The 25,314-nt window shown below is 37.3% G+C and overlaps 2 protein-coding genes across 4 annotated transcripts in view; one reads left to right on the forward strand and one right to left on the reverse strand.

The window, feature by feature from the left end:
• LOC115220512 (microsomal glutathione S-transferase 3) overlaps positions 1-11,616 on the forward strand; it is a 28,802-nt gene extending 17,186 nt beyond the window's left edge. Inside the window, exons 2-5 of the mRNA XM_029790650.2 lie at positions 4,529-4,593; positions 7,178-7,235; positions 8,798-8,870; positions 11,348-11,616. Coding sequence (XP_029646510.1) covers positions 4,529-4,593; positions 7,178-7,235; positions 8,798-8,870; positions 11,348-11,445 — 294 coding nt within the window. The 3' untranslated portion in view covers positions 11,446-11,616. The remainder of the gene's footprint in view (positions 1-4,528; positions 4,594-7,177; positions 7,236-8,797; positions 8,871-11,347) is intronic.
• Positions 11,617-16,550: 4,934 nt separating this feature from the next.
• The window catches only part of LOC115220470 (protein YIPF3), a 54,689-nt gene continuing 45,925 nt past the window's right edge, over positions 16,551-25,314 (reverse strand). For all 3 annotated transcript variants that reach the window (XR_005002528.1, XM_029790599.2, XM_029790598.2), the window contains one exon: positions 16,551-17,198. Coding sequence is in view for 1 of the 3 variants with exons in the window: in XM_029790599.2 (XP_029646459.1) it covers positions 17,188-17,198 (11 nt within the window). In the remaining 2 variants the exon portion in view is untranslated. The remainder of the gene's footprint in view (positions 17,199-25,314) is intronic.

Genomic DNA, 25,314 nt, shown 5'->3' on the forward strand with positions numbered 1-25,314 from the left:
AAGTAGCCCATCCCGCTCATTGTTATAATCATCATCATCATCATCATTATTATTATTATTATTATTATGGCGAGTTGGCAGAACCATTAGCACACTGGGCAAAAGTGCTTAGCAGTATTTCGCCCATCACTACGTTGTGAGTTCAAATTCCACTGAGGTTCAAATTCTGCTGAGGTTGATGTAATCAACTTGTGCCCTCTCCCAAAATTTCAGGGCTGTGCCTACAGCAGGAAAGGTTATTATTATTATTATTATTATTATTATTTTGCCAAGGTCAACTTTGCTTTCATCCTTTCAGAGTCGATAAAGTAAGAACCAATGTGCCTGTTGTAGGAACGATTATTATTATTAATTTTTAAGGTGGCACGTTGGGTAAAATGCTAAGCAGCATTTTGTCTGTCACTACATTCTGAGTTCAAATTCCGCTGAGGTCAACTTTGCCTTTTGTCCTTTCAGGGTTGATAAATTAAGTACCAGCGAAACACTGGGGTTGATTTAATTGACTAATCCCCCTTCCTCCAAATTTCAGGCCTTGCGCTTATAGTAGAAAGGATTATTATTATTATTATTATTTATTGTCTTTGCACAGCTTCTATCGCTGAAGATGTACTATGGTGCTAGCTGTTCACTACCAGCGAACTAAGTAACACCCCTTATTTTCTGAGCACCATCTGGAATATTCAAGTGGTTCCAAGCAGTGCTGTTTCCTGCAAGTGCTCTGCCCTTATTGCAGTCCCTATTTGTTCCATGTACTTCTCAAGATTTTTACTCATTGTTTCCAGGGCTCTGACAATTATTGGTACTACTACCACATTTTTCATCGACCACAACTGTTTAATTTCCCAAGCTAACCTGTCATATCTGTTGACTTTTCTTTCTTCCTTATCGCACACCTTGTTGTCAGCTGGGCATGCTATATCCATGATCCAGCATCATTTGCTTTCTTTCTTAATACTATGTTTGGTTTCCAATTCTCTATCTCATGGTCACATAGGATCTTTGTATTATCATTTTCGATGATGCCTTCGGATTTATGTTTGCCTCTGTCAAATCCATACTTGTTGCAAAGTGTCCAATGGACAATCCTTGCTGTATTGTCATGACATCTCTTATATTCTTTCTGGACTGGTGGCATACATTGACTGGTAATATGCCATACAGTTTCACGATTTTGTTCTCAAATTCTGCACTCACCACTTTCTGATGTGTTATCTATTCTGTATTTGATGTAATTCGTTCTTAGTGCTTGTTCTTGGGTAGCACAGATTAGAGCCTCTGTTTCCGATTTTAAATAACTTTTAGTCATCAATAGCCATCATCATCATTATTGTTGTTATCATTAATATTATTATCATTATTATTATTATTATTATTATTATTATTATTATTATTATTATTATTAATTTTGTTCATCATGTACAAGTAAGTGTGTATTCATCATTATTTTATTCAATTTTAGAAAATTGAAGCATGTCTTTGACAATTCCAGAGCATATGGAATTTATTGTGTGTGGCTTTTGGTCCACCCTGTACATAGATACATACATATGTATGTGTACGCACACACACACACATGTATTCATATCCTCCTTTCTCTCTCTCTCTCTCTTCTTTACAGACACACTCCCATTTGCAGACACACACACATACATATTAACACATATACAATTTCCAACCATCTGTTACAAATTATTTACAAAAATTTGTGTTCATGCTATATTGAAATTTCTCTAGGAGTTCCTAAACACAGTGTTTCCCTTTTCAGTCCTTCCATATTTAAACCCCTATATGTTCTCACATTTTTGCCAGCCCCTAAGCAGCTTACTATCTACACATCAACAGTTTATTTTCATTTCAGGCTCCAGTGCTCCTATAATTACTATCAGGAGAGTGAGTGGTGAATTGAGACCTTGAGGTTCCTTTCCATATGTGCCCTTCCCCCCAGTTGTCAATAGTTAACTAGGAACTAGGAATTACCAAATTACTGATGCCTTTTGGCGATAGGGAGTTGGAATGTCAAAACCCTAACCATCATATTATTACCCTCACCATCACTGCCATCACCACCCCCACCAAATCTGTCAACACCCACATCTTCATCCTCACCGTCACCATCACATTCCAGTGTAGGAGTCTCTTTACCCCCCCCCCCCCGGTTGCTCAACCGGCTTGGAGTAGTCGCCATATTTCCTTTAAATCACAGTCAAAAAGGAGGACACATTGGATAATGGGATAATGTAATGATGTAGTCCAAGACATATGTAGTCCTGTCTCTGGAAGAAAAAAAAAAGGATGGGATGGTCATAGTTGGAATGGTCTGATTGATCAGAATTGAACTGGGGGTGGGGTTAAACATGAGCAAATGCATCACCACCAACACCACATACATCATCATCATCATCACCATATGAACCATCATCACCATCATCGCATACATCACCACCTTTATACATCACCGTCACCACCAACAACACTACCATATACATGTTGTCATTAAATTCATCATCATCTCAACCATCACCACCACCACTACTACCACCATCATTATCATTATCCTCTGCCACTGCCATTATTATCATCATCATCACTATACTCTTACTCTTTTACTCTTTTACTTGTTTCAGTCATTTCACTGTAGCCATGCTGGAGCACCGCCTTTTCATCGAGCAAATCGACCCCAGGACTTATTCTTTGTAATCCTAGTACTTATTCTATCGGTCTCTTTTTGCTGAACTGCTAAGTTACGGGGATGTAAACACATGAGCATCGGTTGTCAAGCGATGTCGGGGGGGGACACACACAGACACACAAACACACACATACATACATGTATACGATGGGCTTCTTTCAGTTTCCGTCTACCAAATCCACTCACAAGGCTTTGGTCGGCCCGAGGATATAGTAGAACACACTTGCCCAAGGTGCCACACAGTGGGACTGAACCCAGAACCATGTGGCTGGTAAGCAAACTACTTACCACACAGCAACTCCTACGCCTTTCATGTACATTATCATTAAATTCATCATCTCCACCACCACCACCATCATCATTGTTATCCTCACTAGCTATACTACTATTTAAAATAAAAAAAAGTATTTCGGAATAAAAAATACAAAACAAAAAATGGAAGAGAAAATGTAAATATTTTTCTATCAGTGTAACTTGATCTGTTAGAGTCAATCTTAAAATAACACCTATGAGTAGTTTACCATTAAAATATATTTCTGGATTTCTGGTTGGCAGTGGGAAAAATGTTTTGGTTTGGAGGTTTCTCTTGCCAAATGTTCACCACTTTGGCTTCGTTTTTTTTTTTTTTATGTTTTCTTTATTATGTTTATTCTTTGTATTTAAACATTGCATTATATTTTCTTATTTTTGTTCATATCATACTACAGCTTGTTGGTGAGTGGGAGGGCAGCTGTGTGTTTGTGTGTGTGTGTGTGTGTGTGTGTGTGTATCTTGGGGAGTTGGGTGTCACCAATCTTTGCTTTTATTCCAGGGTTTCTCAACCAATTCAATGTTTAAAAAATCTTAATAGGTGCAGGAGTGGCTGTGTGGTAAGTAGCTTGCTTACCAACCACATGGTTCCAGGTTCAGTCCCACTGCATGGCACCTTGGGCAAGTGTCTTCTACTATAGCCTCAGGCCAACCAAAGCCTTGTGAGTGGATTTGGTAGACGAAAACTGAAAAAGCCCGTCGTATATATGTGTATATATATATATATATATATATAAAACATTACTTTATATAATTAGGGTTCAGCAAAAAAATAGCTAAATTCTTTGGCTGCTATTTCTAAAAGTTCGGTGTGTGGTAAATTTTTTTGCTGAGCCCTAATTATATAAAGTAATGTTTTAAATATACCGTAAATGGTCTTTTTACATACTGAACACTGCTTGGTAAAATTAATAATTACTAATTAATTAATTTTACCCTTATTATTATTGACTATATATATATATATATATATATATATATATATATATGTATGTTTGTGTATCTGTGTTTGTCCCCCCAACATTGCTTGGCAACTGATGCTGGTGTGTTTACATCCCCGTAAATTAGTGGTTCGGCAAAAGAGACCGATAGAATAAGTACTAGGATTACAAAGAATAAGTCCTGGGGTCGCTTTGCTTGACTAAAGGTGGTGCTCCAGCATGGCCGCAGTCAAATGACTGAAACATGTAAGGCAACTCTACATTATATATTTACATTAACCGCGGTAGGCAAGCAAAAGTGTGATTGCATATTTGCATCAACCGTTGTCAACAAGTTAATCAACATGTTCTCTCAGATTCACACATTTATTGCAGCGGTCCTTCAGTTTTCCTAAGCTCTCTAAAAGAATGCAGAAGACTGGGCCTCCAATCAAGCATTTTGCAACACCCTCAAAGCCAGGAACTTTTTAGTACCTCCTCGTACACACTCACACACACACACACGCAAAACAATGTATTTTCTGCAATACCAAATATACAGCCAATGTTACTGTATTTATATTTTGTTATTCTTTTTATTTTTCCACAGTATCCCACAATGTATTCAAAAGACTCAAACATGTTCAACTGTATTCAGAGAGTCCACCAGAACACGTAATTATTTTCTAATTATTAACTTTTATTTACTTTTTATTTCTAAAAATGTATTGATTTTATATTTATTGTTGTGTCATTTAGAAGCTTGTTTTGTGACCACATTACTTTGGGTTCAATCCCACTACATGTTACCTTGGGCAAGGGCAAGTGTTTTCTACTGTAGCTCCAGGCTGACCAATGCCATGTGAAGGAATTTCGTAGATGGAGACTGTGTGGAAGCCTCTCAATATGTGTGTGTTTGTATTTATCCCCACTGCACTGCTTGACAACTTATGTTGGTTTGTTTACTTTCCTGTAACTTAGTGGTTCAGCAAATGAGACCAATAAAACAAGTACAGGATTTTAAAGAATAAGTTAAGTAAGTAGGTGCAGGTGTGGTGAGAAGCTTGCTTTCCAACCATGTGGTTCCAGGTTCAGTCTCACTGCAGGGCACCTTGAGCAAATGTCTTCTACTATAGCCTCACGAGTGGATTTGGGAGACAGAAACTGAAAGAAGCCCATCGTACATGTGTTTGTGTATGCATGTCTTTGTGTCTGTGTTTGTCCCCCATCACCACTTCACAGGCAGTGTTGGTTTATTTACATCCCCGTAACTTAGCGGTTTGGCAAAAGAGACCGATAGAATAAGTACCAGGCTTCAGAAATTGAGTCCTAGGGTTGATTTGTTTGACTAAAAAAAAAAATCCTTCAAGGTGATGCTCCAGCATAGCCGTAGTCAAATGACCGAAACAAGTAAATAAAAAAAGTCCTGAGGTTGATTTGTTCGACTAAAAAGAAAAAAAAAAACCCTTCAAGGCAGTGCTCCAGCTTGGCCACAGTCAAATGACTGAAACACATGAAAGACGAAAGTTAATTACTGTTTTGTAGGTCGAAGCAGTTACTGCTGCTGCTACTACTGCTGCTGCTGCTGTTATTTAACTTCAGGTCTACATTGACCTGAAGTAGATCTATGATTAAAGATACTAATACAAGGATGATCCCTTCTTACTGTGTTACTAGAATTTAAGGAATTCTTTCTTTCAAGACAGTAGAATGCAGGTCACCAGATCAATTTCCTTTCAAGCAACACAAAACTAACAGAAAATAGCAAACTGTGTTAAAAACTTACTGAAAATGACAATTTTGCTTTAAAAAAAAAGTGTAAACAGTTGTCCCTTTGTTTTCATGGTTGACTGGTTCCATGAGTCTCCATGCTTATAGAAACTGTAAATTGAGAAGGAAGTCACTTTTATTGTTATTATTTGTAAAAACAATACCCAAAGTAAATTGAAATTCATCATCATCATGCTAGCCTTCCATGCTAGCATGGGTTGGACAATTTGACTGAGGTCTGGCGAACCAGATGGCTGCACCAGGCTCCAGTCTGATCTGGCAGAGTTTCTACAGCTGGATGCCCTTCCTAACGCCAACCACTCCGAGAGTGTAGTGGGTGCTTTTATGTGCCACTGGCACAGGGGGGGCCTGTCAGGCTGTACTGGCAACGGCCATGCTCAAATGGTGTTTTTTACATGCCACCTGCACAGGAGTCAGTCCAGCGGCACTGGCAACGACCTCGCTTGAATGTTTTGTTCCCGTGCCACCGGCACAAATGCCAGTGAGGTGACAATCATGCTCAAATGGTGCTTTTTACATGCCACCGGCACAGAAGCCTTTGACTGTGGCCATGCTGGAGCACCGCTTTTAGTCGAGCAAAGCGACCCCAGGACTTATTCTTTGGAAGCCTAGTACTCATTCTATCGGTCTCTTTTGCCGAAGCTAAGTTACAGGGACGTAAACACACCAGCATTGGTTGTCAAGCGATGTTGGAGGGACAAACACAGACACACACACACACACATATATATATACATATATATGACAGGCTTCTTTCAGTTTCCATCTACCAAATCCACTCACAAGGCTTTGATCGGCCCAAGACTATAGTAGAATACACCCAAGATGCCACACAGTGGGACTTAACATCGAACCATGTGGTTGATAAGCAGCTACTTACCACACAGCCACTCCTATGCCTACTTTCTTCATGACATGTAAAAGCCCAGTGACACATCAAAGAAACCTAATACACTCTATGGAGTAGCTGGGATGAGGAAGGGTATCCAGCTGTAGAAACCAAGCCTAAACAGACTGGAACCTGGTACAGCTCCCTAGCTTACTAGCTTCAGTCAAACTGTCTAACCCATGCCAGCATGGAAAACAGATGTTAAAATATGATGATGATGAACTCCATAAAGGAAAATAAAAACCAATGTTAACTTTGAAGTGGCTTGAACTAAGAACATAACTATCATCATCATCATCATCATTTAACGTCCATTTTCCATGCTAGCATGGGTTGGACGGTTTGCCTGAGGTCTGGGAAGCCAGGAGGCTGCACCAGGCTCCAGTCTGATCTGGCAGTGTTTCTATGGCTGGATGCCCTTCCTAACGCCAACCACTCCATGAGTGTAGTGGGTGCTTTTTACGTGCCACTCCACTAGACAGTAAAAATATTAAATATATTCTGTATATGAAATAATAAATATTCAACAATTTTTAAAAAGTTTCTATGATTTCTATTATTATTTATTTTTAATTCCAGACTTGAAGGCTACCCCATATTCCTTATGCTTCTGGGATTTGCCGGACTCTTTTATCCTGTAAGAAATTCACTTTTTTATTATATGTGTGTGCTTGTATGTGTATGTACAGGGTGTTCATAAATTATCTTTACAACTTCCACAATTGCATTGTATTGAGTAGATGTGTTGTATGCAACCAATGAAGCCCACATGGAAGTGTTCTGAGGTTTCTAAAAACTTTTTTTTTTTGCATAGTCATGAATTCCCAAAAATTTCCTGAAAATTCCAAAAAATCAAAAAAAGTTATTAGGGGTTGCATGCCATGTGTAAAACAGAATTATGCTTTTTTTTTTCTGAATTTTTCTTATTGTAAAGGTAATTTATGGACACCCTGTATCGTGTGACAGTGACACGTAAAAAACACTCTCTACACTTTTGGAGTGATTAGTGTTAGGAAGAACATCCAGCTGTAGAAACCAAACCAAAACCAGACTGGAACCTGGCACAACTCTCCTGTTTACCAGTTCCAGTCCAACCAGCTAACCCATGCCAGCATGGGAAACAGATGCTAAATGATGATTACTCTGTTAAATGTAACACTTATTATATATTCACATTGTTTTGAATTATCGTAAATCCTCGAGTATAATCCACATTTTTTCCCCAAAATCTAAAGGTCAAAATCCCTAGTGCGTACTATATACGAGGTTAAACATGAAAAATATTTTCTAAGCAATGTCCGAGTCTCTATTTGCTGTCCGGCAATATTTATTCAGATGCATTTTGTGATGTCGGCGTGAAAATACCTTAAGCTTAGCCTGAAAGCAATGAAGTCATAAAAGAATCATCCATAACTTGCAGTAAGCAACATTTATTAAAATAAAAGTATTCAGAACACAGGATAACATGTAACAAAAACAATTTGCAAACATATTCACATTCCTGTATAACAGTTTAAAACATTACCATTATTGTTTTACTCATGCGCGGAAGAGTTTGTTCAACTAGGTGCTGCTGGCTTAATTACACATGATTCAAGTTAGAGAAGTGGTGCGTATTATATACAAGGTTTAGGTATTTCAGAGGTACAGCCCCCTAAAAATCCCCTGTGTATTATACTCAAGGGCGTACTATACTCGAGGATTTATGGTAATCATGAGTTATATCTTGTGGCTTCAAGATTTCGATGATGTCATTGTTTTATATTTAGAATGACATTGTAGGATAGGTATGAGAGGCAAGATCTAGTCAGTGTGAACATAAAACAGGTAGAATATTTTGACCAGATATGGCTGGTTTAAATACTAAAAGGTTAAACGAATATAAATTGAAACATTCCATCAAGGTTTTGAGTAGTATGTCTCATGTTAAGTTATATTCCAAATACCACAATTTATGGCAAGTGATACGAGTAAATTCTTCAAATGATTTCAAATGAAAGCAGTGTATTTCAATAAAAATAGGGTAACAAAAGGATCCATATGAACAAAAATTTAATTATTTTCTAAAGACTTCATTTTTTTATTATCATTATTTTCAAAACTCAAATATAAACTAAAAATATGAAATATGGTACAAATTGGTTAACTAATACCTTTAAGCACTGTTTTTAAACACTTTGTGTCTATTTTATTTTGTAGATTGTCTGTACTATTTGTGGAGTTCTGTGGATTGTTGGCAAAGTAATCTATGCTAATGGTTACTACACTGGAGGTAAGAATATTCTGGAAGCATTCTTTTATTACAGGTTTCAATCATTAGACTGCAGCCATCACCTACAAGTATCAATCCCAATACTTTGATTCATATTTTATCAATGTCTATCAAATGGCTAAGTCCACCTTGGCATAAAGGGATGTCACCTGGATAGATAAATAAACTTTTGACCATACCATGCTTTCAGTCCTAGAAATGCAATACTCAAAAGTAGGTTGGGATGATCATCGGCGGAATGCCTTTGATTATAGATCTGTTCAGTTGGAGCTGACCTGAATTAAAAAACATCAACCGTTATTGTGACTTGCTAAGGCAGCATGCTGGCAGAATCATTAAAATGTTGGAAAATTGTGTTGTGGTTCTTTATATTTTGAGTTCAAATCTTATCGAGGTTAAATTTGCCTTTTATCTTTGTAGGATTGGTAAAACGATATACCAATCATGTACTGAGGTCAATGGTATTGATTAACCCTTTCCCTTAAAAACTACAAGCATGGTGTTAGGAAGGGCATCCAGCCATAAAAAACCATGCCAAAACAGACACAGAAGCCTAGTGTAGTCTTCTACCTGAATGGCTCCTGTCAAACCATCCAACCTCTGCCAGTATGGAAGGCAGACGTTAAATGATGATGATGATGATGATATTACCTTTATTTCATCACATTCCAAGACGGACTTCTGCCTGTCTAACCCTTCCCTCCATTAGCTAAAACAACTGAAATAAAAACTGATAAACAACCGAATTCCCCTTGCTTCTTTCTCTGTTAGCTAAAACAACTGATGACTGCTAACCTTGTATTAAATTACTGGTGGTATTTTCTTTATTTCTGAAAGCCGAAATATCTGTTTACAGCCACTAAATGTCAAGATAAACTTCAAACTCCACCAATTTCTTCCGCCCGCCTGATAAGGCTCAGCTTCCTTGTCTTGAATTGATTGTTGTTTAACCTGAGGTCAGGCTTAATTAAGCTGACCTATGATCAGTTCTACTAAAAATAAATTTCTGATAACTACTTATATTAATATTACTCCTAAAAATTGAAAACTTTTAGGAGTAATATTATATAAGTGTATATGTCTGAATGAACCAGTGTATGTATGTATGTTATTATTCAGTTTATTTCAAGATTTCTTGCCAATAGAAAAAGAACCGGTTTCTAACTTAGGTCCAAGGCTCCTTCATTGGAATTTTAACATCAGCAACAGGATATTTTGTTTGTTTGTGTGTGTGTGTATGTATGTATCACTATCATCATCATTATTTTCCTATGACTTGCACAGCCAGTCATTGGAGCTAGTCCAGATGCTCTGGCAGTCAGCTGTTGCCAATGACCTTTATCTTTCACTATAAGTGGAAGGATTGTGGTGTCGATGTTTATCTCCTCATCATTTAAAGTCTGTTATCCATGTGGGCATGGGTTGGACGGTTTCACTAGGACTTGTAAGCTGGAAGGCTGCACCAAACTCCAGTCTAATTTGACATGGTTTTCTATGGCTGGATGCCCTTCCTAATGCCAACCACTGAGAGTGTAATGGGTGCTTTTATGTGCCACCAGCAAGGACATGCCACTGACCTATTCTTTGATATTGTCAGACTAAGATTTTCTCTCTCTATCTCTTCCTTGCTCTCCTTCATCTGGGTCCTGGAGAATGGGTTTAGACACAAGGGCCTGGTAGGGTACATGTCCTTATGAGGTGAGCTTTTGATATTTCACTACAGCGAAGAGTGCTTCCCACCTGCTAGTATATTCATTTATTCTTTTACCTGTTGCAGTCATTAGACTGTGGCCATGCTGGTGCACCATCTTGAAGAATTTTAGTCAAATGGATCAATGCTAATACTTTTTTTTATATATTGGTATTTATTCTATCAGTCTCTTTGGTCTGTGTTATTTCATAATTGCTTCTATCTAGAAATCAAAGGAAGAGACTACTTCAAACTTTGCTTTTGTGACCTGGATCAATGTTTTCAAACTGACCTATTTTCCATTTCACTTCAGACATTCAGCACTGAATTGCTGAAGCAGAAATAAATTCCGCCGAGGTCGACTTTGCCTTTCATCCTTTCAGGGTCGATTAAATAAGTACCAGTTATGCACTGGGGTCAAGCCCCTTGTGGGCAGTAAAGAAACAAGAAATATAGCAAATATTCTGTTCAATACTACAGATTTGCTTGTCAGTTGTTTGACTTTAACCATTTGAGCATTTTCCTTAGTGGCTGACAATATGTGCATCTCTGATCTTGAGCAGGAGTAGTGGGGGGTGGGGTTGCATCATAGCCATATGTTGAGAAGGATTCTTTGGGGTTTGAATAAATGTAACAAAAGCAAAATTTGAAGGAAATATTAGCTATTTTTCATACTCTCTTGGGGTAAGCAAATAGGTAATAAGTTTCTACCCAAGGACAGAAATTGTGTTATACAGTGTTATTATTATTAGTAGTAGTATCATTGTTATTATTTTCTTTTTTTCAGATCCCGAGAAGCGACGTCCTGGAGCATTAAGCTATTTAGGCTTGCTGCCCTTACTTGCAATGAGTGTAATGGTAGCAATTCAACTTATTTCTAAGTAAATCATCCACAAAGATTTTTTTTTAATTTTCACTTATTGTTTTAAAAGAAAAATGAATAAAATAACAAATAAATATTTCTTGCAATGTAGGTTATCATTAAAAATATTTTAAAATTACTACTATTAACAAAAATAGTAGTATTGGCACTACTGAAGCAAGTACTAAAAATTACTACTGTTGTTGTTGTTGTTGTTATTATTGTTATTATTATTATTATCATTATTATTATTATTACTATTATTATTAAGGTGGTGAGTTGGCAGTATTGTTAGCATGCCATGCAAAATGCTCAGAAGTATTTCTCCTGTTGCTACGTTCTGAGTTCAAATTCTGCCGAGGTCAACTTTGCCTTTCATCCTTTCAGGGTCAATTAAATAAGTACCAGTTACGCACTGGAGTTGATGTGATCAACTTAATCCCTTCCCCCAAACTTCAGGCCTTGTGCCTACAGTAGAAAGGATTATTATTATTATTATTATTGGTAGTGTGGTTGACAGAGCTGGTAGAGAAGTTAGACAAACTGCTTCAAAGAATTTAGTTAGGGTTTCTCTCTGAGTTCAGATCCTGCTAAGGCCAACCTTGAAACTAATTAATTAGCATGTTGGACAAGATGCTTAGAGGCATTTCACGGCAGAATCTGTCTCTTTACATTTCCAATTTAAATTCTACTAAAATAGATTTTGCCTTTCATCCTTCCTAGGATAATAAATTAAAGTACCAGTCAGATACTAGGGATGATGGTGTTGATTAAACACCTCACCTAAAAATTGCTAGCCTCGTGCCAAAATTTGAAGCAATTATTATTATTATTATTATTGTTGTTGTTATATTTAAGCTGGTAAGCTGGCAGAATCATTAGCACACCAGGTGAAATGCTTAGCGACATTTCGTCTGTCTTCACGTTCTGTGTTCAAATTCCAAAGTCGACTTTGCTCTTCATCCTTTTGTGGGGTCAATAAGTACCAGTTGAATACTGAAGTCGATGCAAAGAACTTAACCTCTCCCTCGATCTGGCTTGCCTTGTGCCAAAATTATTATTATTAGATTCCGCCAAGGTCGACTTAGCCTTTCATCCTTTCGGGGTTGATGAAATGAGTACCAGTTAAGTACTGGGGTTGATGTAATTGATTAGCCCCCTTCTGCAAAATTTCAGGCTTTGTGCCTTTAGTAAAAAGGATTATTATTATTATTATTAATAATAATAATAATAATAATTATAATAATAAGCATTGTAGTTTTGTCCCGAAAAAGATTCTGTATATCTATGCAAACAGACAAGAAATATTTAATCACTTTCATTAATATTTTTTCTCTCAAAACATTTATTAATCTATTTCATAATATTTACACTGCTGACCATTTTACTTTAATAATTTTTTTCACTGATGGCTTCTTATATTATTCTCAACGACAACAGATTGTGAGTCAATAACCACCATCAACCCACTCCATAAAATTAACGAATAAAAAAAATGTTTATCACATTTTCTGTTTATTCTTTATTTTGTTGTTGTTGTTGTTGATTTGTTTCTCAGGGTCAAAGGTTGTGAGAAAGTAGATGGGAGACAGATTGCCCACCGCCCGACCGAGCAACTATCACACCAACCGGTTTTACAGAACCTGCACAGCGCACACGCATGCAAATATTAAATAACAAAACAAATTTCTATTGAAATTTTTTGTGTGTGTATATACCTGTCTTGTTATGGGTATCTGTGTCTGTATGTGTGTGAGTGTGTTTTAGTCTTTGTTTGTGTGCTTCAGTATGTGTAGTGTGAGTGTCTTCCAGTTTTAACGTGTGCTGGTATGTGTGGACGGGAGAATGTGTATTTGTCAATCTGCGTGTTAATGTGTCTCTCAACAGAGGTGACCGTGGTAGCATGTTTATGTGTTTGCGTGCACACGCATTCACCTGTGTCTCGTTAGTAAAGTGTGCATGTCTTTCTCTCACTCTGGGTATATCTATCTCTTTCTCTCTCTCTCTCAGTATGAAAGTTTGAGTCTGTAAAGGTGGCGTGGCTTAGTGGTTAAGGGTATTCAGATCACGACCTTACGGTCAGGAGTTCAATTCCAAGTGGTGCATTGGGCACTTGAGCAAGACACTTTACTTCATGTTGCTCCAGTCCATTCAGCTGGCAAAAATGAATAGCTCCTGTATTTCAAAGGGCCAGCCTTGTCACATTTTGTCATTCTGAATCTCCCTGACAACCACGTTAAGGGTATGCATATCTGTGGAACGCTCAGCCACTTGCACATTAATTTCACAAGCAAGCTGTTTCATTGGTTGGATTACCTGGTATCATCGTCGTCATAACTGACAGAATGTCGGGTGTTTTTTTAAGTTTGAGTCTATCTGTCTATTAGTGTGCTAGTGTCTATGTATGTATGTATGTGTGTGTGTTTCTTTGTGTATCTGTCTCTATAAACCATCTAATCAATAATATATTTCTAATTATTAGCTCTATTACTAATTACCAGTCCTGCCATTTGCTAATTAATATCTTTTTGATAACTATTCTATTTGCTAATTACAGAATCTTGAATGTTGCTTTTACTACTTCAACTCAGCTACTTTGTTGTAGCTTAGCTATTACTATAATAAGCTGAAGAGGACTAAGAACTCAGCCCTGACATATACCCAGCCTGCACACTAACTTTCACACTTAACTCACTTTGCTGACACCAACCTGTACAGGTTTGTGTGACTCTCACAAGCCATTTTCTTAGCAAACCATTAGACTTCAAAGAAGTGTTTCTCAGTCCACTCTGCTGACAAAAATGAGTTGCACCTGTATTTCATGCTGAGAACTACATTAACGGTATGTGTGTCTGTTTAAGGTGGCAAGCTGGCAGAATCATTAGCACGCCGGGCGAAATGCGTAGCCGTATTTCGTCTGCTGTTATGTTCTGAAGTTCAAATTCCGCCGAGGTCGACTTTGCCTTTCATCCTTCCGGGGTCAATAAATTAAGTACCAGTTACGCACTGGGGTTGATATAATCGACTTAATCCGTCTGTCCTTGTTTGTCTCCTCTGTGTTTAGCCCCTTGTGGGTAGTAAAAAAATAGGTATGTGTCTGTGGAGTACTCAGCCACTTGCATGTTAATTTCACTGGAACCCTTGTGCCAGTGAGTGTATCTCAACTGTTTTTTTCCTCTGGATCCTTTTGGTTCCTATTTTACTTGGATGGGTCCCCATAGCCATTCAATGTTAAAAAAAATCCTGTTATATTTTTATATTGGGTTGTCCGGAAAGTTTGTGCCAATTTATAGTAGCTTACCTTTCGACTTATTTTAGAACATGGTTGAGTCCATAAAATAGGATTTGACTCTACCTCCATTTAGAGCACAGTTTAAGCTACCTTTTCGTGGAAGAAGGTTTATGTTCCTATAACCTGTGTCAATTCTGTAATCCTTTAAAATGAAAGATAAGAAAGTTCATTTTTGGCTCTTGATGTTGTAAGCTGAGGGTCTGCCATTATTATTTTCTGAAACAAAGATTATAATTATACAGAGTCAGCAAAAAATGCAGCAATGACCCCAAAAAAAGTATCTCCTCAAATACCTTACACACCCTGTATGATGGGATTCTTTCAGTTTCCATCTACCAAATCCACTCACAAAGCTTTGGTTGACCCAAGGCTATTGTAGATGACAGTTGCCCAAGGTACCATGCAGTGGGACTGAACCTGGAACCATGTGGTTGGGAGGCAAGCTTCTTACCACACAGCCAAAAAGAAATCAATAAATTTTCACAAAAAAAAAACAAAAACAAAAACAAAGAAAAACTTAAAATTGCAAAAAAGTTGAAACTGCCTGAAATTCTCACAAATACTTAACCTTTTCTATATCAACCCACCCAGAATCATCTCTCATTCTAAGGTTATCTTTACAGATTTTCTATAGCCAGCTGGGTATAATTTCTACAGAGGCGTAGGAGTGGCTGTGTGGTAAGTAGTTTGCTAACCAACCACATGGTTCTGGGTTCAGTCCCATTGCATGGCACCTTGGGCAAGTGTCTTCTACTATAGCCTCGGGTCAACCAAAGCTTTGGGAGTGGATTTGGTAGATGGAAACTGAAAGAAGCCCACCGTATATATGTATATGTACATGTGTGTCTGTGTTTGTCCCCGCAACATCGCTTGACAACCGATGCTTGTGTGTTTACGTCCCCATAGCGGTTTGGCAAAAAGAGACCGATAGAATAAGTACTAGGCTTACAAAGAATAAGTCCTGGGGTTGATTTGCTCGACTAAAGGTGGTGCTCCAGCATGGCTACAGTCAAATGACTGAAACAAGTAAAAGAGAAAGAGTAGATAACCGTAACAAGTGATTTAACACAGTAGGACCCAGTATTGACTTGTAAAGCATTTAATATGGTCTGTAGTATATTATGGTTGCCTAATGAAATACAGTGTCCCCCACAAGTAATTAATCTGGTTCTAAGACACAAACTTCACATTTTAAGGGATTCTAAATTAAAACCTTCCAATAAAAATATCATGATAATGACAAAGTTATTTTTCTAAATTCCTCATAGTTTTAAAAATGAATTGAAACGAAGTAGAGTATTTTAATAGAAATATGGTAACAAAAGGATTGAAAGGTAATTGCTTAATTACCATTTTATTGTCTGATGATGTGTGTTTTATACATTATGCAAATGCAACGGAAAAAACAAACAAACAATACGTTTAAGTTATGAAAACAAAAAGAAAAATGAGAAAATAAAAAAAGAAATCTTCCAAGAGTTTATTTCCATTGTCAGTCACCATTTTTGGTGACTTGATTTCAACACCAGCTACTGTAACAGCACAGTCTTTACACACACACACACACACATATTTGTGTGTGTGCGTGTGTATATATATAGACATATATATATATATATGTGTATGTATGTATAAGTGTATATACACATGTATGTATATACATATTTATATATATATATATATGTATATATACACACACACACATATATATGTATGTCTATGTATGTATATATATTTATATGTGTATATATATATAATACTTTATTATGATTATATCAACCCTCATAAGAAATCTCCACATTTGACATACATAAACATTGTTTGTTTTTTTTCTTTTTTCCTTGTGAAACTAATCCGCAGTAAAGATTAAACACAGAAATTCATTCTGTTTTGCTCTGCCGAAATGGCATTTAGATTAGTAAATGATTAAATTTGCTATCGCATGTATTAAAATAAATGTTAACAGAAAAGAAAAAGACAATAACATAGAAAAAAAAAAATTAAATATAACCCAATTACCCTGAAGATGCTCTGCAGAGAAGTGTAATTTCCTTTTTCTACCAAATATTAAATATTATACAAGAATGATGATTCTTTTAACTTACTCACAGATTCATGCTTCCAGTATTATCAAGAGAGAAAGAGGGGTGGAAAAAAAAAAGGAAATTTATTTATGACAAATGAGAGACAAAGGACTTGTTTAGCAGTGTCGTTAAATATATATATATATGTTGTTTTTTTATTATTGAGTTTTTTCTCTCTCTCTTTTTAAGTTATATAATATTTGAACATTTTTCTCTTCCAAACTTCGATAAACAAAGACTGGAGTTGTTCATCAGTGGCTGTTAGTCTACAGAATTACAAAGCCAAGCCAGCATTACAGTTCCTGATAGTTCCAGATATATGATTGTTTCAGGATTTCTTTCTTTCTTTCATTTCAATTCAATTCAATTCAATTCCAATGAATCCCCCCTTAAAAGAACTCTGAAAACATAAAAAAAAATAAAATTTAACAAAATGGGTGCAATAATTCTTGAGCTCATAATAATAATAATAATAATAACAACAAGAGCACTCAGAGAGCGCAAACCCCTGCCAAGGCAACACCAATGTCCTCTCAATGATTAGCCAGAGATGATTTTTAAAGTGAGAATATCTGAAATAAATTCAACAGCTCTCACAAATGAGAATACTAAAAATGAACCTGACCGCTCTCAAAAATTAAGTAAAAAAACAGGAAAAATAATCCAGAATCCTTGTCCGATACCGGATCGATCCCAAAATCTAATCAGTTTGTGCCAGTCATGAGGTGAAACATCCCTCAAAGTTTCATCTGAATCCATCCAACTGTTCTTGGGATATCTTGTCCATGGACAAACAAACAAACACAACTGAAAACAATACCTCCGCCTTTGCTAATATAGAGATAGTAGTAGCTGTAGTAAGAATAATAATAATAATACATCGACCCCAGTACTTTACTGGTACTTATTTTATAGATCTCAAAAGGATGAGAGACAAAGTAGATCTTGGCAGAATTTGGACTCGGAACGTAAAGACAGACAAAATACCGAAGTATTTTGCCTGGTCTGCTAATAACTCTGCCAGCTCGCCACCTTAACAACAATAACAATAATAAGAAGAAGATATATCATATACTGAAGGCAGTGAGCTGGCAGAATCATTAGCATGCTGGGCGAAATGCTTAGTGGTATTTCATCTGCTGCTATGTTCTGAGTTCCAATTCCGCTGAGGTTGACTTTGCCTTTCGTCCTTGATTAAATAAGAAGTAGTTGTGCACTGGGGTCAATGTAATCAACTTAATGCCTTTGTCTGTCCTTGTTTGTCCTATATATCTTTAGCCCCTTGTGGGTAATAAAGAAATAAATATACTGATAGCAGAAGAGAGTAAAATTGATGTCAAAGAAGCTGAGAAAAAATTTTTAAATATCAAAACTGAACCAGAGAGAGATGAAGAGATTGCAAAAGACAAGGATGAAATCTGTTCTTGTGGTGAATGGTGCATTCAGCACAACACCCAAACAGTTACTTGAGAGATTAAAGGATATTAGAACTAAGACACATATTGTGAACTTGCAGACAAGTGCCATCTTGTATTCTACAAGAATTCCAAGAGAAATTCTTGAAATCTGAGGAAACTTATTCGTCATCAAATCTCTTGGTATTATCTCTGCTAAATTAGCATGTAATAATATCATGCTAACAATTCTGCCAGCTTGCCACCTTATATACAACAACAACAACAACAATATTGGTTTCATATTTTGGCACAAGGCCAGCAATTTCTGGGGAGGGAGTTGATGACATCAATCTCAGTGCTCAACTGGTACTTATGTTGTTGACCCTACAAAAGGATGAAAGGCAAAGTCAACCACAGTGGAATTTGAACTCAGAATGTTAAGAGGGACAAAATACTGCTAAGCATTTTGCCTGGTGCACTAACAATTCTGCCAGCTCACCACCATAATAATAATAATAATAATAATAATAATAATAATAACCCTTTCTACTAAAGACACAAGGCCTGAAATTTTGGGGGTAGAGGACTAGTCAATTACATTGACCCCCCCCCCCCCCCAGTGTTTCACTGGTACTTAATTTATTGATCCCGAAAGGATGAAAGGCAAAGTTGACCTTGGTAGAATTTGAACTCAGAAGGTAAGGACAGATAAAATGCTGCTAAGCATATCGCCCGGCTTGCTAACAATTCTGCAAATAATCCTTTCTACTAAAGGCACAAGGCCTGAAGTTTTGGGAGCGGGAACTAGTCAATTACTCCCAGGATTTCACTGGTACTTAATTTATTGATCCCGAAAGGACAAAAGGCAAAGTTGACCCCAGCAGAATTTGAACCCAGAACATCAAGGTCAACAAAATGCCACTAAGCATTTTGGCCCGCATGTTAACAATTCTGCCCCCTTGCTGCCTTAATAATAATAATAATAATAATAATAATCCTTTCTATTATAGGCACAAGGCCTGAAATTTGGGAGGAGGGAGTTAAGTTGATTATATCAACCCCAGTACTCAATTTATCAACCCTGAAAGGATGAAAGGCAAAGTCAACTTCGGCAGAATTTGAACTCAGAACATAGCGACAGACGAAATACCACTAAACATTTCATCCAGCGTGCTAACGATTCTGCCAGCTCGCCAACTTAATGGTTTCAAATTCTGGTACAAGGCTAGCTAATTACATCAGCCTCAATACTCAACTGGTACTTAGTTTACCAGCTCTGAAAGGATGATAATAATAATAATAATAATTAGTATGGATATGGCAACACACACACACACACACACAATAAATAAATGAATAGAACCAAACATTAAAATATAAATATTAAAAGCTCGCAAATCAATTATTGAAGTAATATATATATCATACTTTATTTTCTTGTACCATTTATTACAAAGTGGTTCGACACATATTTTTTAGACATTGGTCAATCGTTAGCTTGGTCAACAGAAACATCTGAATTCAATATTGCAGGTGAAAAAGATACTCACCAATTATACAGTGTCAACACTGAAGGTAGACTTAGCCCCACCACAACCCCAAGCCCCAGCAAATCAATGCATTAGGCTCTCTAGTATTTATTCATTGGCAGCAAGCCACAGCATACATAGCATAGGCCCTCAGAAATTCTGGGTTGGTGTCTAGCATGCAGGAAGACTACTGCAAGTGAGGCACCCCTCAGCTTTTGTTAAAGTATGTCTTTCATCATCATCATTGTGCAACCGTGGTCAAGACAATAGAATTTACTATGTTACGCCAGACTTCACGGTCCATCATAGCACTACGGAGGTCCTGTTGCTGGATGCCTGTATCCCTGGAGATTACATCAGGGTAGGAGAGTGTGCGCCCTCTGGTATCGTGAGTAGATGGCTTCCAGAGGAGAAGAGTAGAAATTGCCTCGTTTTCAGCTCTACAACAATGTCCAGCAAACTGGACTCTCCTACCTTTCACAAGAGATGATACAGGTGGTAGTTTCCCATATATTTGTACTTTGGTTGGATGATGCTCCCACGAGAGATTTTGAGCTCCCATAAGGAGGCGAGTGTAAGTTCCATCCAACTGCCTCTCAAGCTTCTTTGATAATGTCCAGGTTTCTGAGCCACATAGTAGAATTGGTTCGACTGTGGCTTTGAAGATTTGTCTCTAGAACTCGCTTCAAACCCAGGTTATGTCAGCGCCAATAATTGGTGGTGACTTGGTCAGTGAATCCTCTGTGACAGTTGACAACCAATGGCAAGATGAGCTGCTACAGATCACACTATCCCACAGTGTGTTGCTATGTGACTGGGGACCACGCATGAACTTGTATTCCCACTGAAACTCCAAACACAAACTCTACACCTGATCAGCAAATAATGACTATGGTTGAGGCATCCCTGCTACAGCCTTGACTATGGCCAAGCATTGGCTGTAGTCCACATTCAAGAGGGATGTGGTGAATTCATTGGTTGAAGCTGGCCCAACTCAACCTAGCTGAATTCTGGCACAAGTATAAGTAAGTACAGCATAGATCAAAACTGGGTCCTTATACTCATGAGGGGTCCCAGTCCACAGGCAACTGCCCAGTGTGTCCATGCCTTAAGACAACACAGGTTACACTATCTGCAGCAAGGAATTATATCTTAAAACAGTAACTCCTAACACAAACCTTAGGTTTTGCTCAATCAGAGATGACTTGGCCTGGGGAGCGGGGGGGAACTACATAATGACAACAACACAAAATTGGGTCCTTTAGTACAGCAATGGAGGCTATATATATATATGTATATAACATGCTGAAGGTTTAACTAATATCAGTAACTTATTAAACAGCTTGCTTCAGTTCACCTGGGGACAATCAGAAACCATATCTACTTCACAGCTAAGTGTATAATTAGTAGAAAAAGATATCCAATTGTGAAACCAATTGCTTTAAGTCCACTCGTAATTTTGAAGTGGGATTTTCTAGGCATAGGCCTGGCTGTGTGGTAAAAGAAGCTTTCTTTGTAACCATGTGGTTTCAAGTTCAATCCCACTGTGCAGCAACTTGGGCAAGAGTCATCAACTTTAGGCTCAGGCTGACCAATGCCTTGGGAGTGGATTTAGTAGGCAGAAACTGTGTGGAAGCATGTTGTATAAAATACGAACACATACAAAACATCCAAGGGTGTATTTTTTTTCTCCTCTGTAGATATGCTCAGGTCATACAAATTTAATTTACTGAGTATTAATTGAAACAGCTGTAAGGGATGAGGATTAATTTGGTGTTAATAATAAATAATTAACTTCCCAATCTCCCTTTTCTTTTTCTTCTTTTATCTGTCTATATGTCTGTCTGTCTGTGTGTGTGTATATATATATATTTTTTCTCTCCTTGTTTTTTCTGTGTCCCTTTCTGTAGAAGAGCGTAGGCTCGAAATGTAAAAGACTTTTTTTATTCCTGTGCGTTATACTAATACATCTGCCTGTCTTCGTCTTTTGTTTTTTCGTAAACTCTCCCTATATATATATATATATATATATATATATATATATATATATATATAGATATGTTTTTTTTTACTACCAACAAGGGGCTAAACATAGAGGGGACAAACAAGGACAGACAAAGGGATTAAGTTGATTACATCAACCCCAGTGCGAAACTGGTACTTTATTTATCAACCCCGAAAGGATGAAAGGCAAAGTCGACATACAGACGAAATACCGCTAATGTTTCTGCCAGCTCGCCGCTGGCATATATATATGTCTAGACTGAGCTTTACAAAGGACTGAGATATCTGTGCCCTGCTGTACTCAAGAAGACTTGTCTGCCACATAAAAAGCACCCAATACACTATGTGGAGGGGTTGGCATTAGGAAAGGCATCCAGCTATAGAAACCATGCCAGGACAGACAATGGAACCTGGTGCAGCCCTGGTCAAACCATCTAACCCATGCCAGCATAGAAAACAGACATTAAATGATGATGATATGTGCATGTGCATCAGTTCCCTATCACCCTTCCACTGCCGATGACTGGTGTGGGTTTGTTGATATCCCCATAACTTAGCAGTCTGGCAAAAGAGACTGATACAGTAAGTACATGACTTAAATAGAAAATAAATACTAGGATTGATTTCAGTCTGGTGACAAATAAAAGATAAAAGAACTAAAAAATTATATATCAATTAACCCTTTTGTGGCAAAATATCTAATGAACAAATTTGCCAAAATGTTTCAATGTAGTCAAGACTAATGGAGGAGTTTTGTAAAATATTTAGTAAAGCATTTGTATGTCTTCCCTTTATAAATGTTTGAGTTTCAAAATGCAGCTGCAACAAATCCATGGTTAACCAACACCATCCTTAATTATTTTACATATGTTCAATTACAAAATCTGTGTTAAAAAGATAATTGCTTCAAGTGAACTTGTTTCATATGCTATTTAACACTTGTGATACTAAGCCAACTGAGATCATTCTTAGTTCTAAATTTCCTGTTTAAAAAAACAAAACAAAAAAAAAACAATAATAATAATAATAATAATAATAATAATAATAATAAATGCCCTGATGCAGTACCAGGCAGTGGCTCTCATGGCTTCTGATCTTAACTGATTGGAAGTGTTATCATGTACATTGTTTTGTCTTGGTATAAAAGATGGGCTACAGCAAATATTCTGCTCAATACCACAGATTTGCTTGTCAGTTGTTTGACCTTAACCAGTTGAACATGTCCTTTAGTGGCTGACGATATGTGCATCTCTGATCACGAGCAGAAGTAGTGGGGGGAGCATCATAGCCATGTGTTGAGAGGGATTCTTTGGGGTTTGAATAATTCACCTCTGGAAACATGGGTGGTTCTTTCAACATCCTTAAACAACCCTTATTCAGGGACCTTTTGAGTGGGATGGGCTACTCAACCTGAAGAAAATTCTAACTGGGCCCCCACCTGCAAGGTCATGTGCTGTTTATCTTGATATGAGATCACCATGTCGCGCACATATGGTTGTGATGCATGTTCCTGGTGTACCCTTATCAGACGGGTAGTCATGATGGATATATTGGGCTTCGTATATTTTACCCCAGTGTCACTTTGATGGCATGAACTGCTCTCTCACTCAATAATAATAATAATAATAATAATAATAATAATAATGATAATAATAATAATAATAGTTGTCGTCATCATCATTTAACATCTGTTTTCCATACTGGTATAGGCACTTTTACATGGAGTTGCCACAGGTAGCTTTTATGTGGTACCACATGGGTGCTGCTACATGGTGCCTATATATATACTGGGATGGAGAATGACAGGTTACTCAAAACAATTGTTTTATGGTAAACATCCGTGGCATAAACATAAAAAAAGCATTTTAGGAGTGCTGTCAAAAATAACCTTAAGGCTCTTAGTGCACATGTTGAAAACTGGAAATGGATGATGGAAAACCGTTTGGTCTGAAATGAAGTGATCTACGATTGTAGTAAAAATTTGAAAATGAGAATTAAATACTCCATCATGAAATGAGCACTCTATAAACAGGATTTGATCTCAATTCTGGATGCTTTGTAACATCTGCTGTAAGGTAGGTCTGTTTCATCCTAATCAGGACTTGCTAATCATGAGCTCTCATTATGGCATTTACTAAGTGACAATCATCATCATCTATATATATATATATAGAGTGAAGGGTAAAAACCCCCTCCGGTCATAAGTAACCATGGGATTACACCATAGCTTTATGATTGTGAGCTTAATACTGTAATTCAGTGGTTCCCAATGTGGGATATACGCCCCACCAGTGGCGTTTAGAAAAATTGTGGTGGGGCGTGAGATTCGAAATTTTTGTTTCTTTTTTTTTTTTTAGTGGGACATGGAATCATGAAAATCTTTTCTTCTTACAGCAAACATACTCAGCTTAGCCAAACCAATTCCTCCAGTCAAACATACTGTGTGAAGATGGTCTTCACAGTATAGTGCTATTCTAATGCCCAAGTATGGATATTTCTTAAAGGAAAGTATATATTCTTTTATTTGTTGCAGTCATTTGACTGTGGCCACACTGGAGCACTCAAACGGTTCTTTTAGTCAAAGAAATCAACCCAGGACTTATTCTTTGTAAGCCTAGTACATCAGTCTCTTTTGCTGCACCACTAAGTTATGGGGATAAAAACACACCAACACTGATTGTCAAGCAATGGTGGGAGGACAAACACAGACACAAAAACATACACATATATACAATGGGCTTCTTTCAGTTTCTATCTACCAAATCCACTCACAAGGCTTTGGTCAACCAGAGGCTGTAGTAGAAAACACTTGCCCAAGGTGCCCTGCAGTGGGACTGAACCCAGAACTATGTGGTTGGGAAGGAAATATTAAATATGAATTTTTTTTTTTCCAAGCAACTAGTAGGGCATATATTTTTTAGGAAAGTTATGGTGGGGCCTGGTGGAAAATAGGTTGGGAAGCACTGCTCTAGTTATCATGCAAGGTACCTTTACACTTACAAAGTGTATTGGTTGCTATCATACCAGTGGCATTTTGAGAGGTTGTCCAATACAAACTGAACTGAAACGTGCTCTAAACTATGTATCAATTTTGGTTCTAAACAGGGAGTCAGTGGTGTTGTTTGTGGAATCAATATCTTGTTTATGCATCAGCATCTATTGAGCTAGATTACTCTTGGTTTCACACACTGGACAGTGGCCAAGCTGGAACATTTCATTCGAGGGTAGAGTCATTTACATCAACCTAAATACTTATTGGTATCAACCTTGGAAAGATGAAACGCAGAGTGCAGCTGGGTAAGATTTGATTACAGAGAGTAAAGGGATGTCAACAAATACCATTGATGTCTTTGTTCTTTTCTTTTTTTTTTAATCTTTCTTTCATGGTTTAACCCTTTTGTTACCAAACCGCCCAAAGCGGCCCGAAACAAATTTTGGTTAATGTGACCAAACCCGCCCATATTTACCTATGCATATTTAAATGAGAATATCCGAGCAAATCTCTTTAGTACATTCGTGAAAACACGTATTATACTTCGTAAACAGTTCAACTACAGTTTTGTACAACAATCGAAGTGTAATTTTA

This window comes from Octopus sinensis, linkage group LG16, assembly GCF_006345805.1.
Source record: "Octopus sinensis linkage group LG16, ASM634580v1, whole genome shotgun sequence".
Taxonomy (NCBI): domain Eukaryota; kingdom Metazoa; phylum Mollusca; class Cephalopoda; order Octopoda; family Octopodidae; genus Octopus; species Octopus sinensis.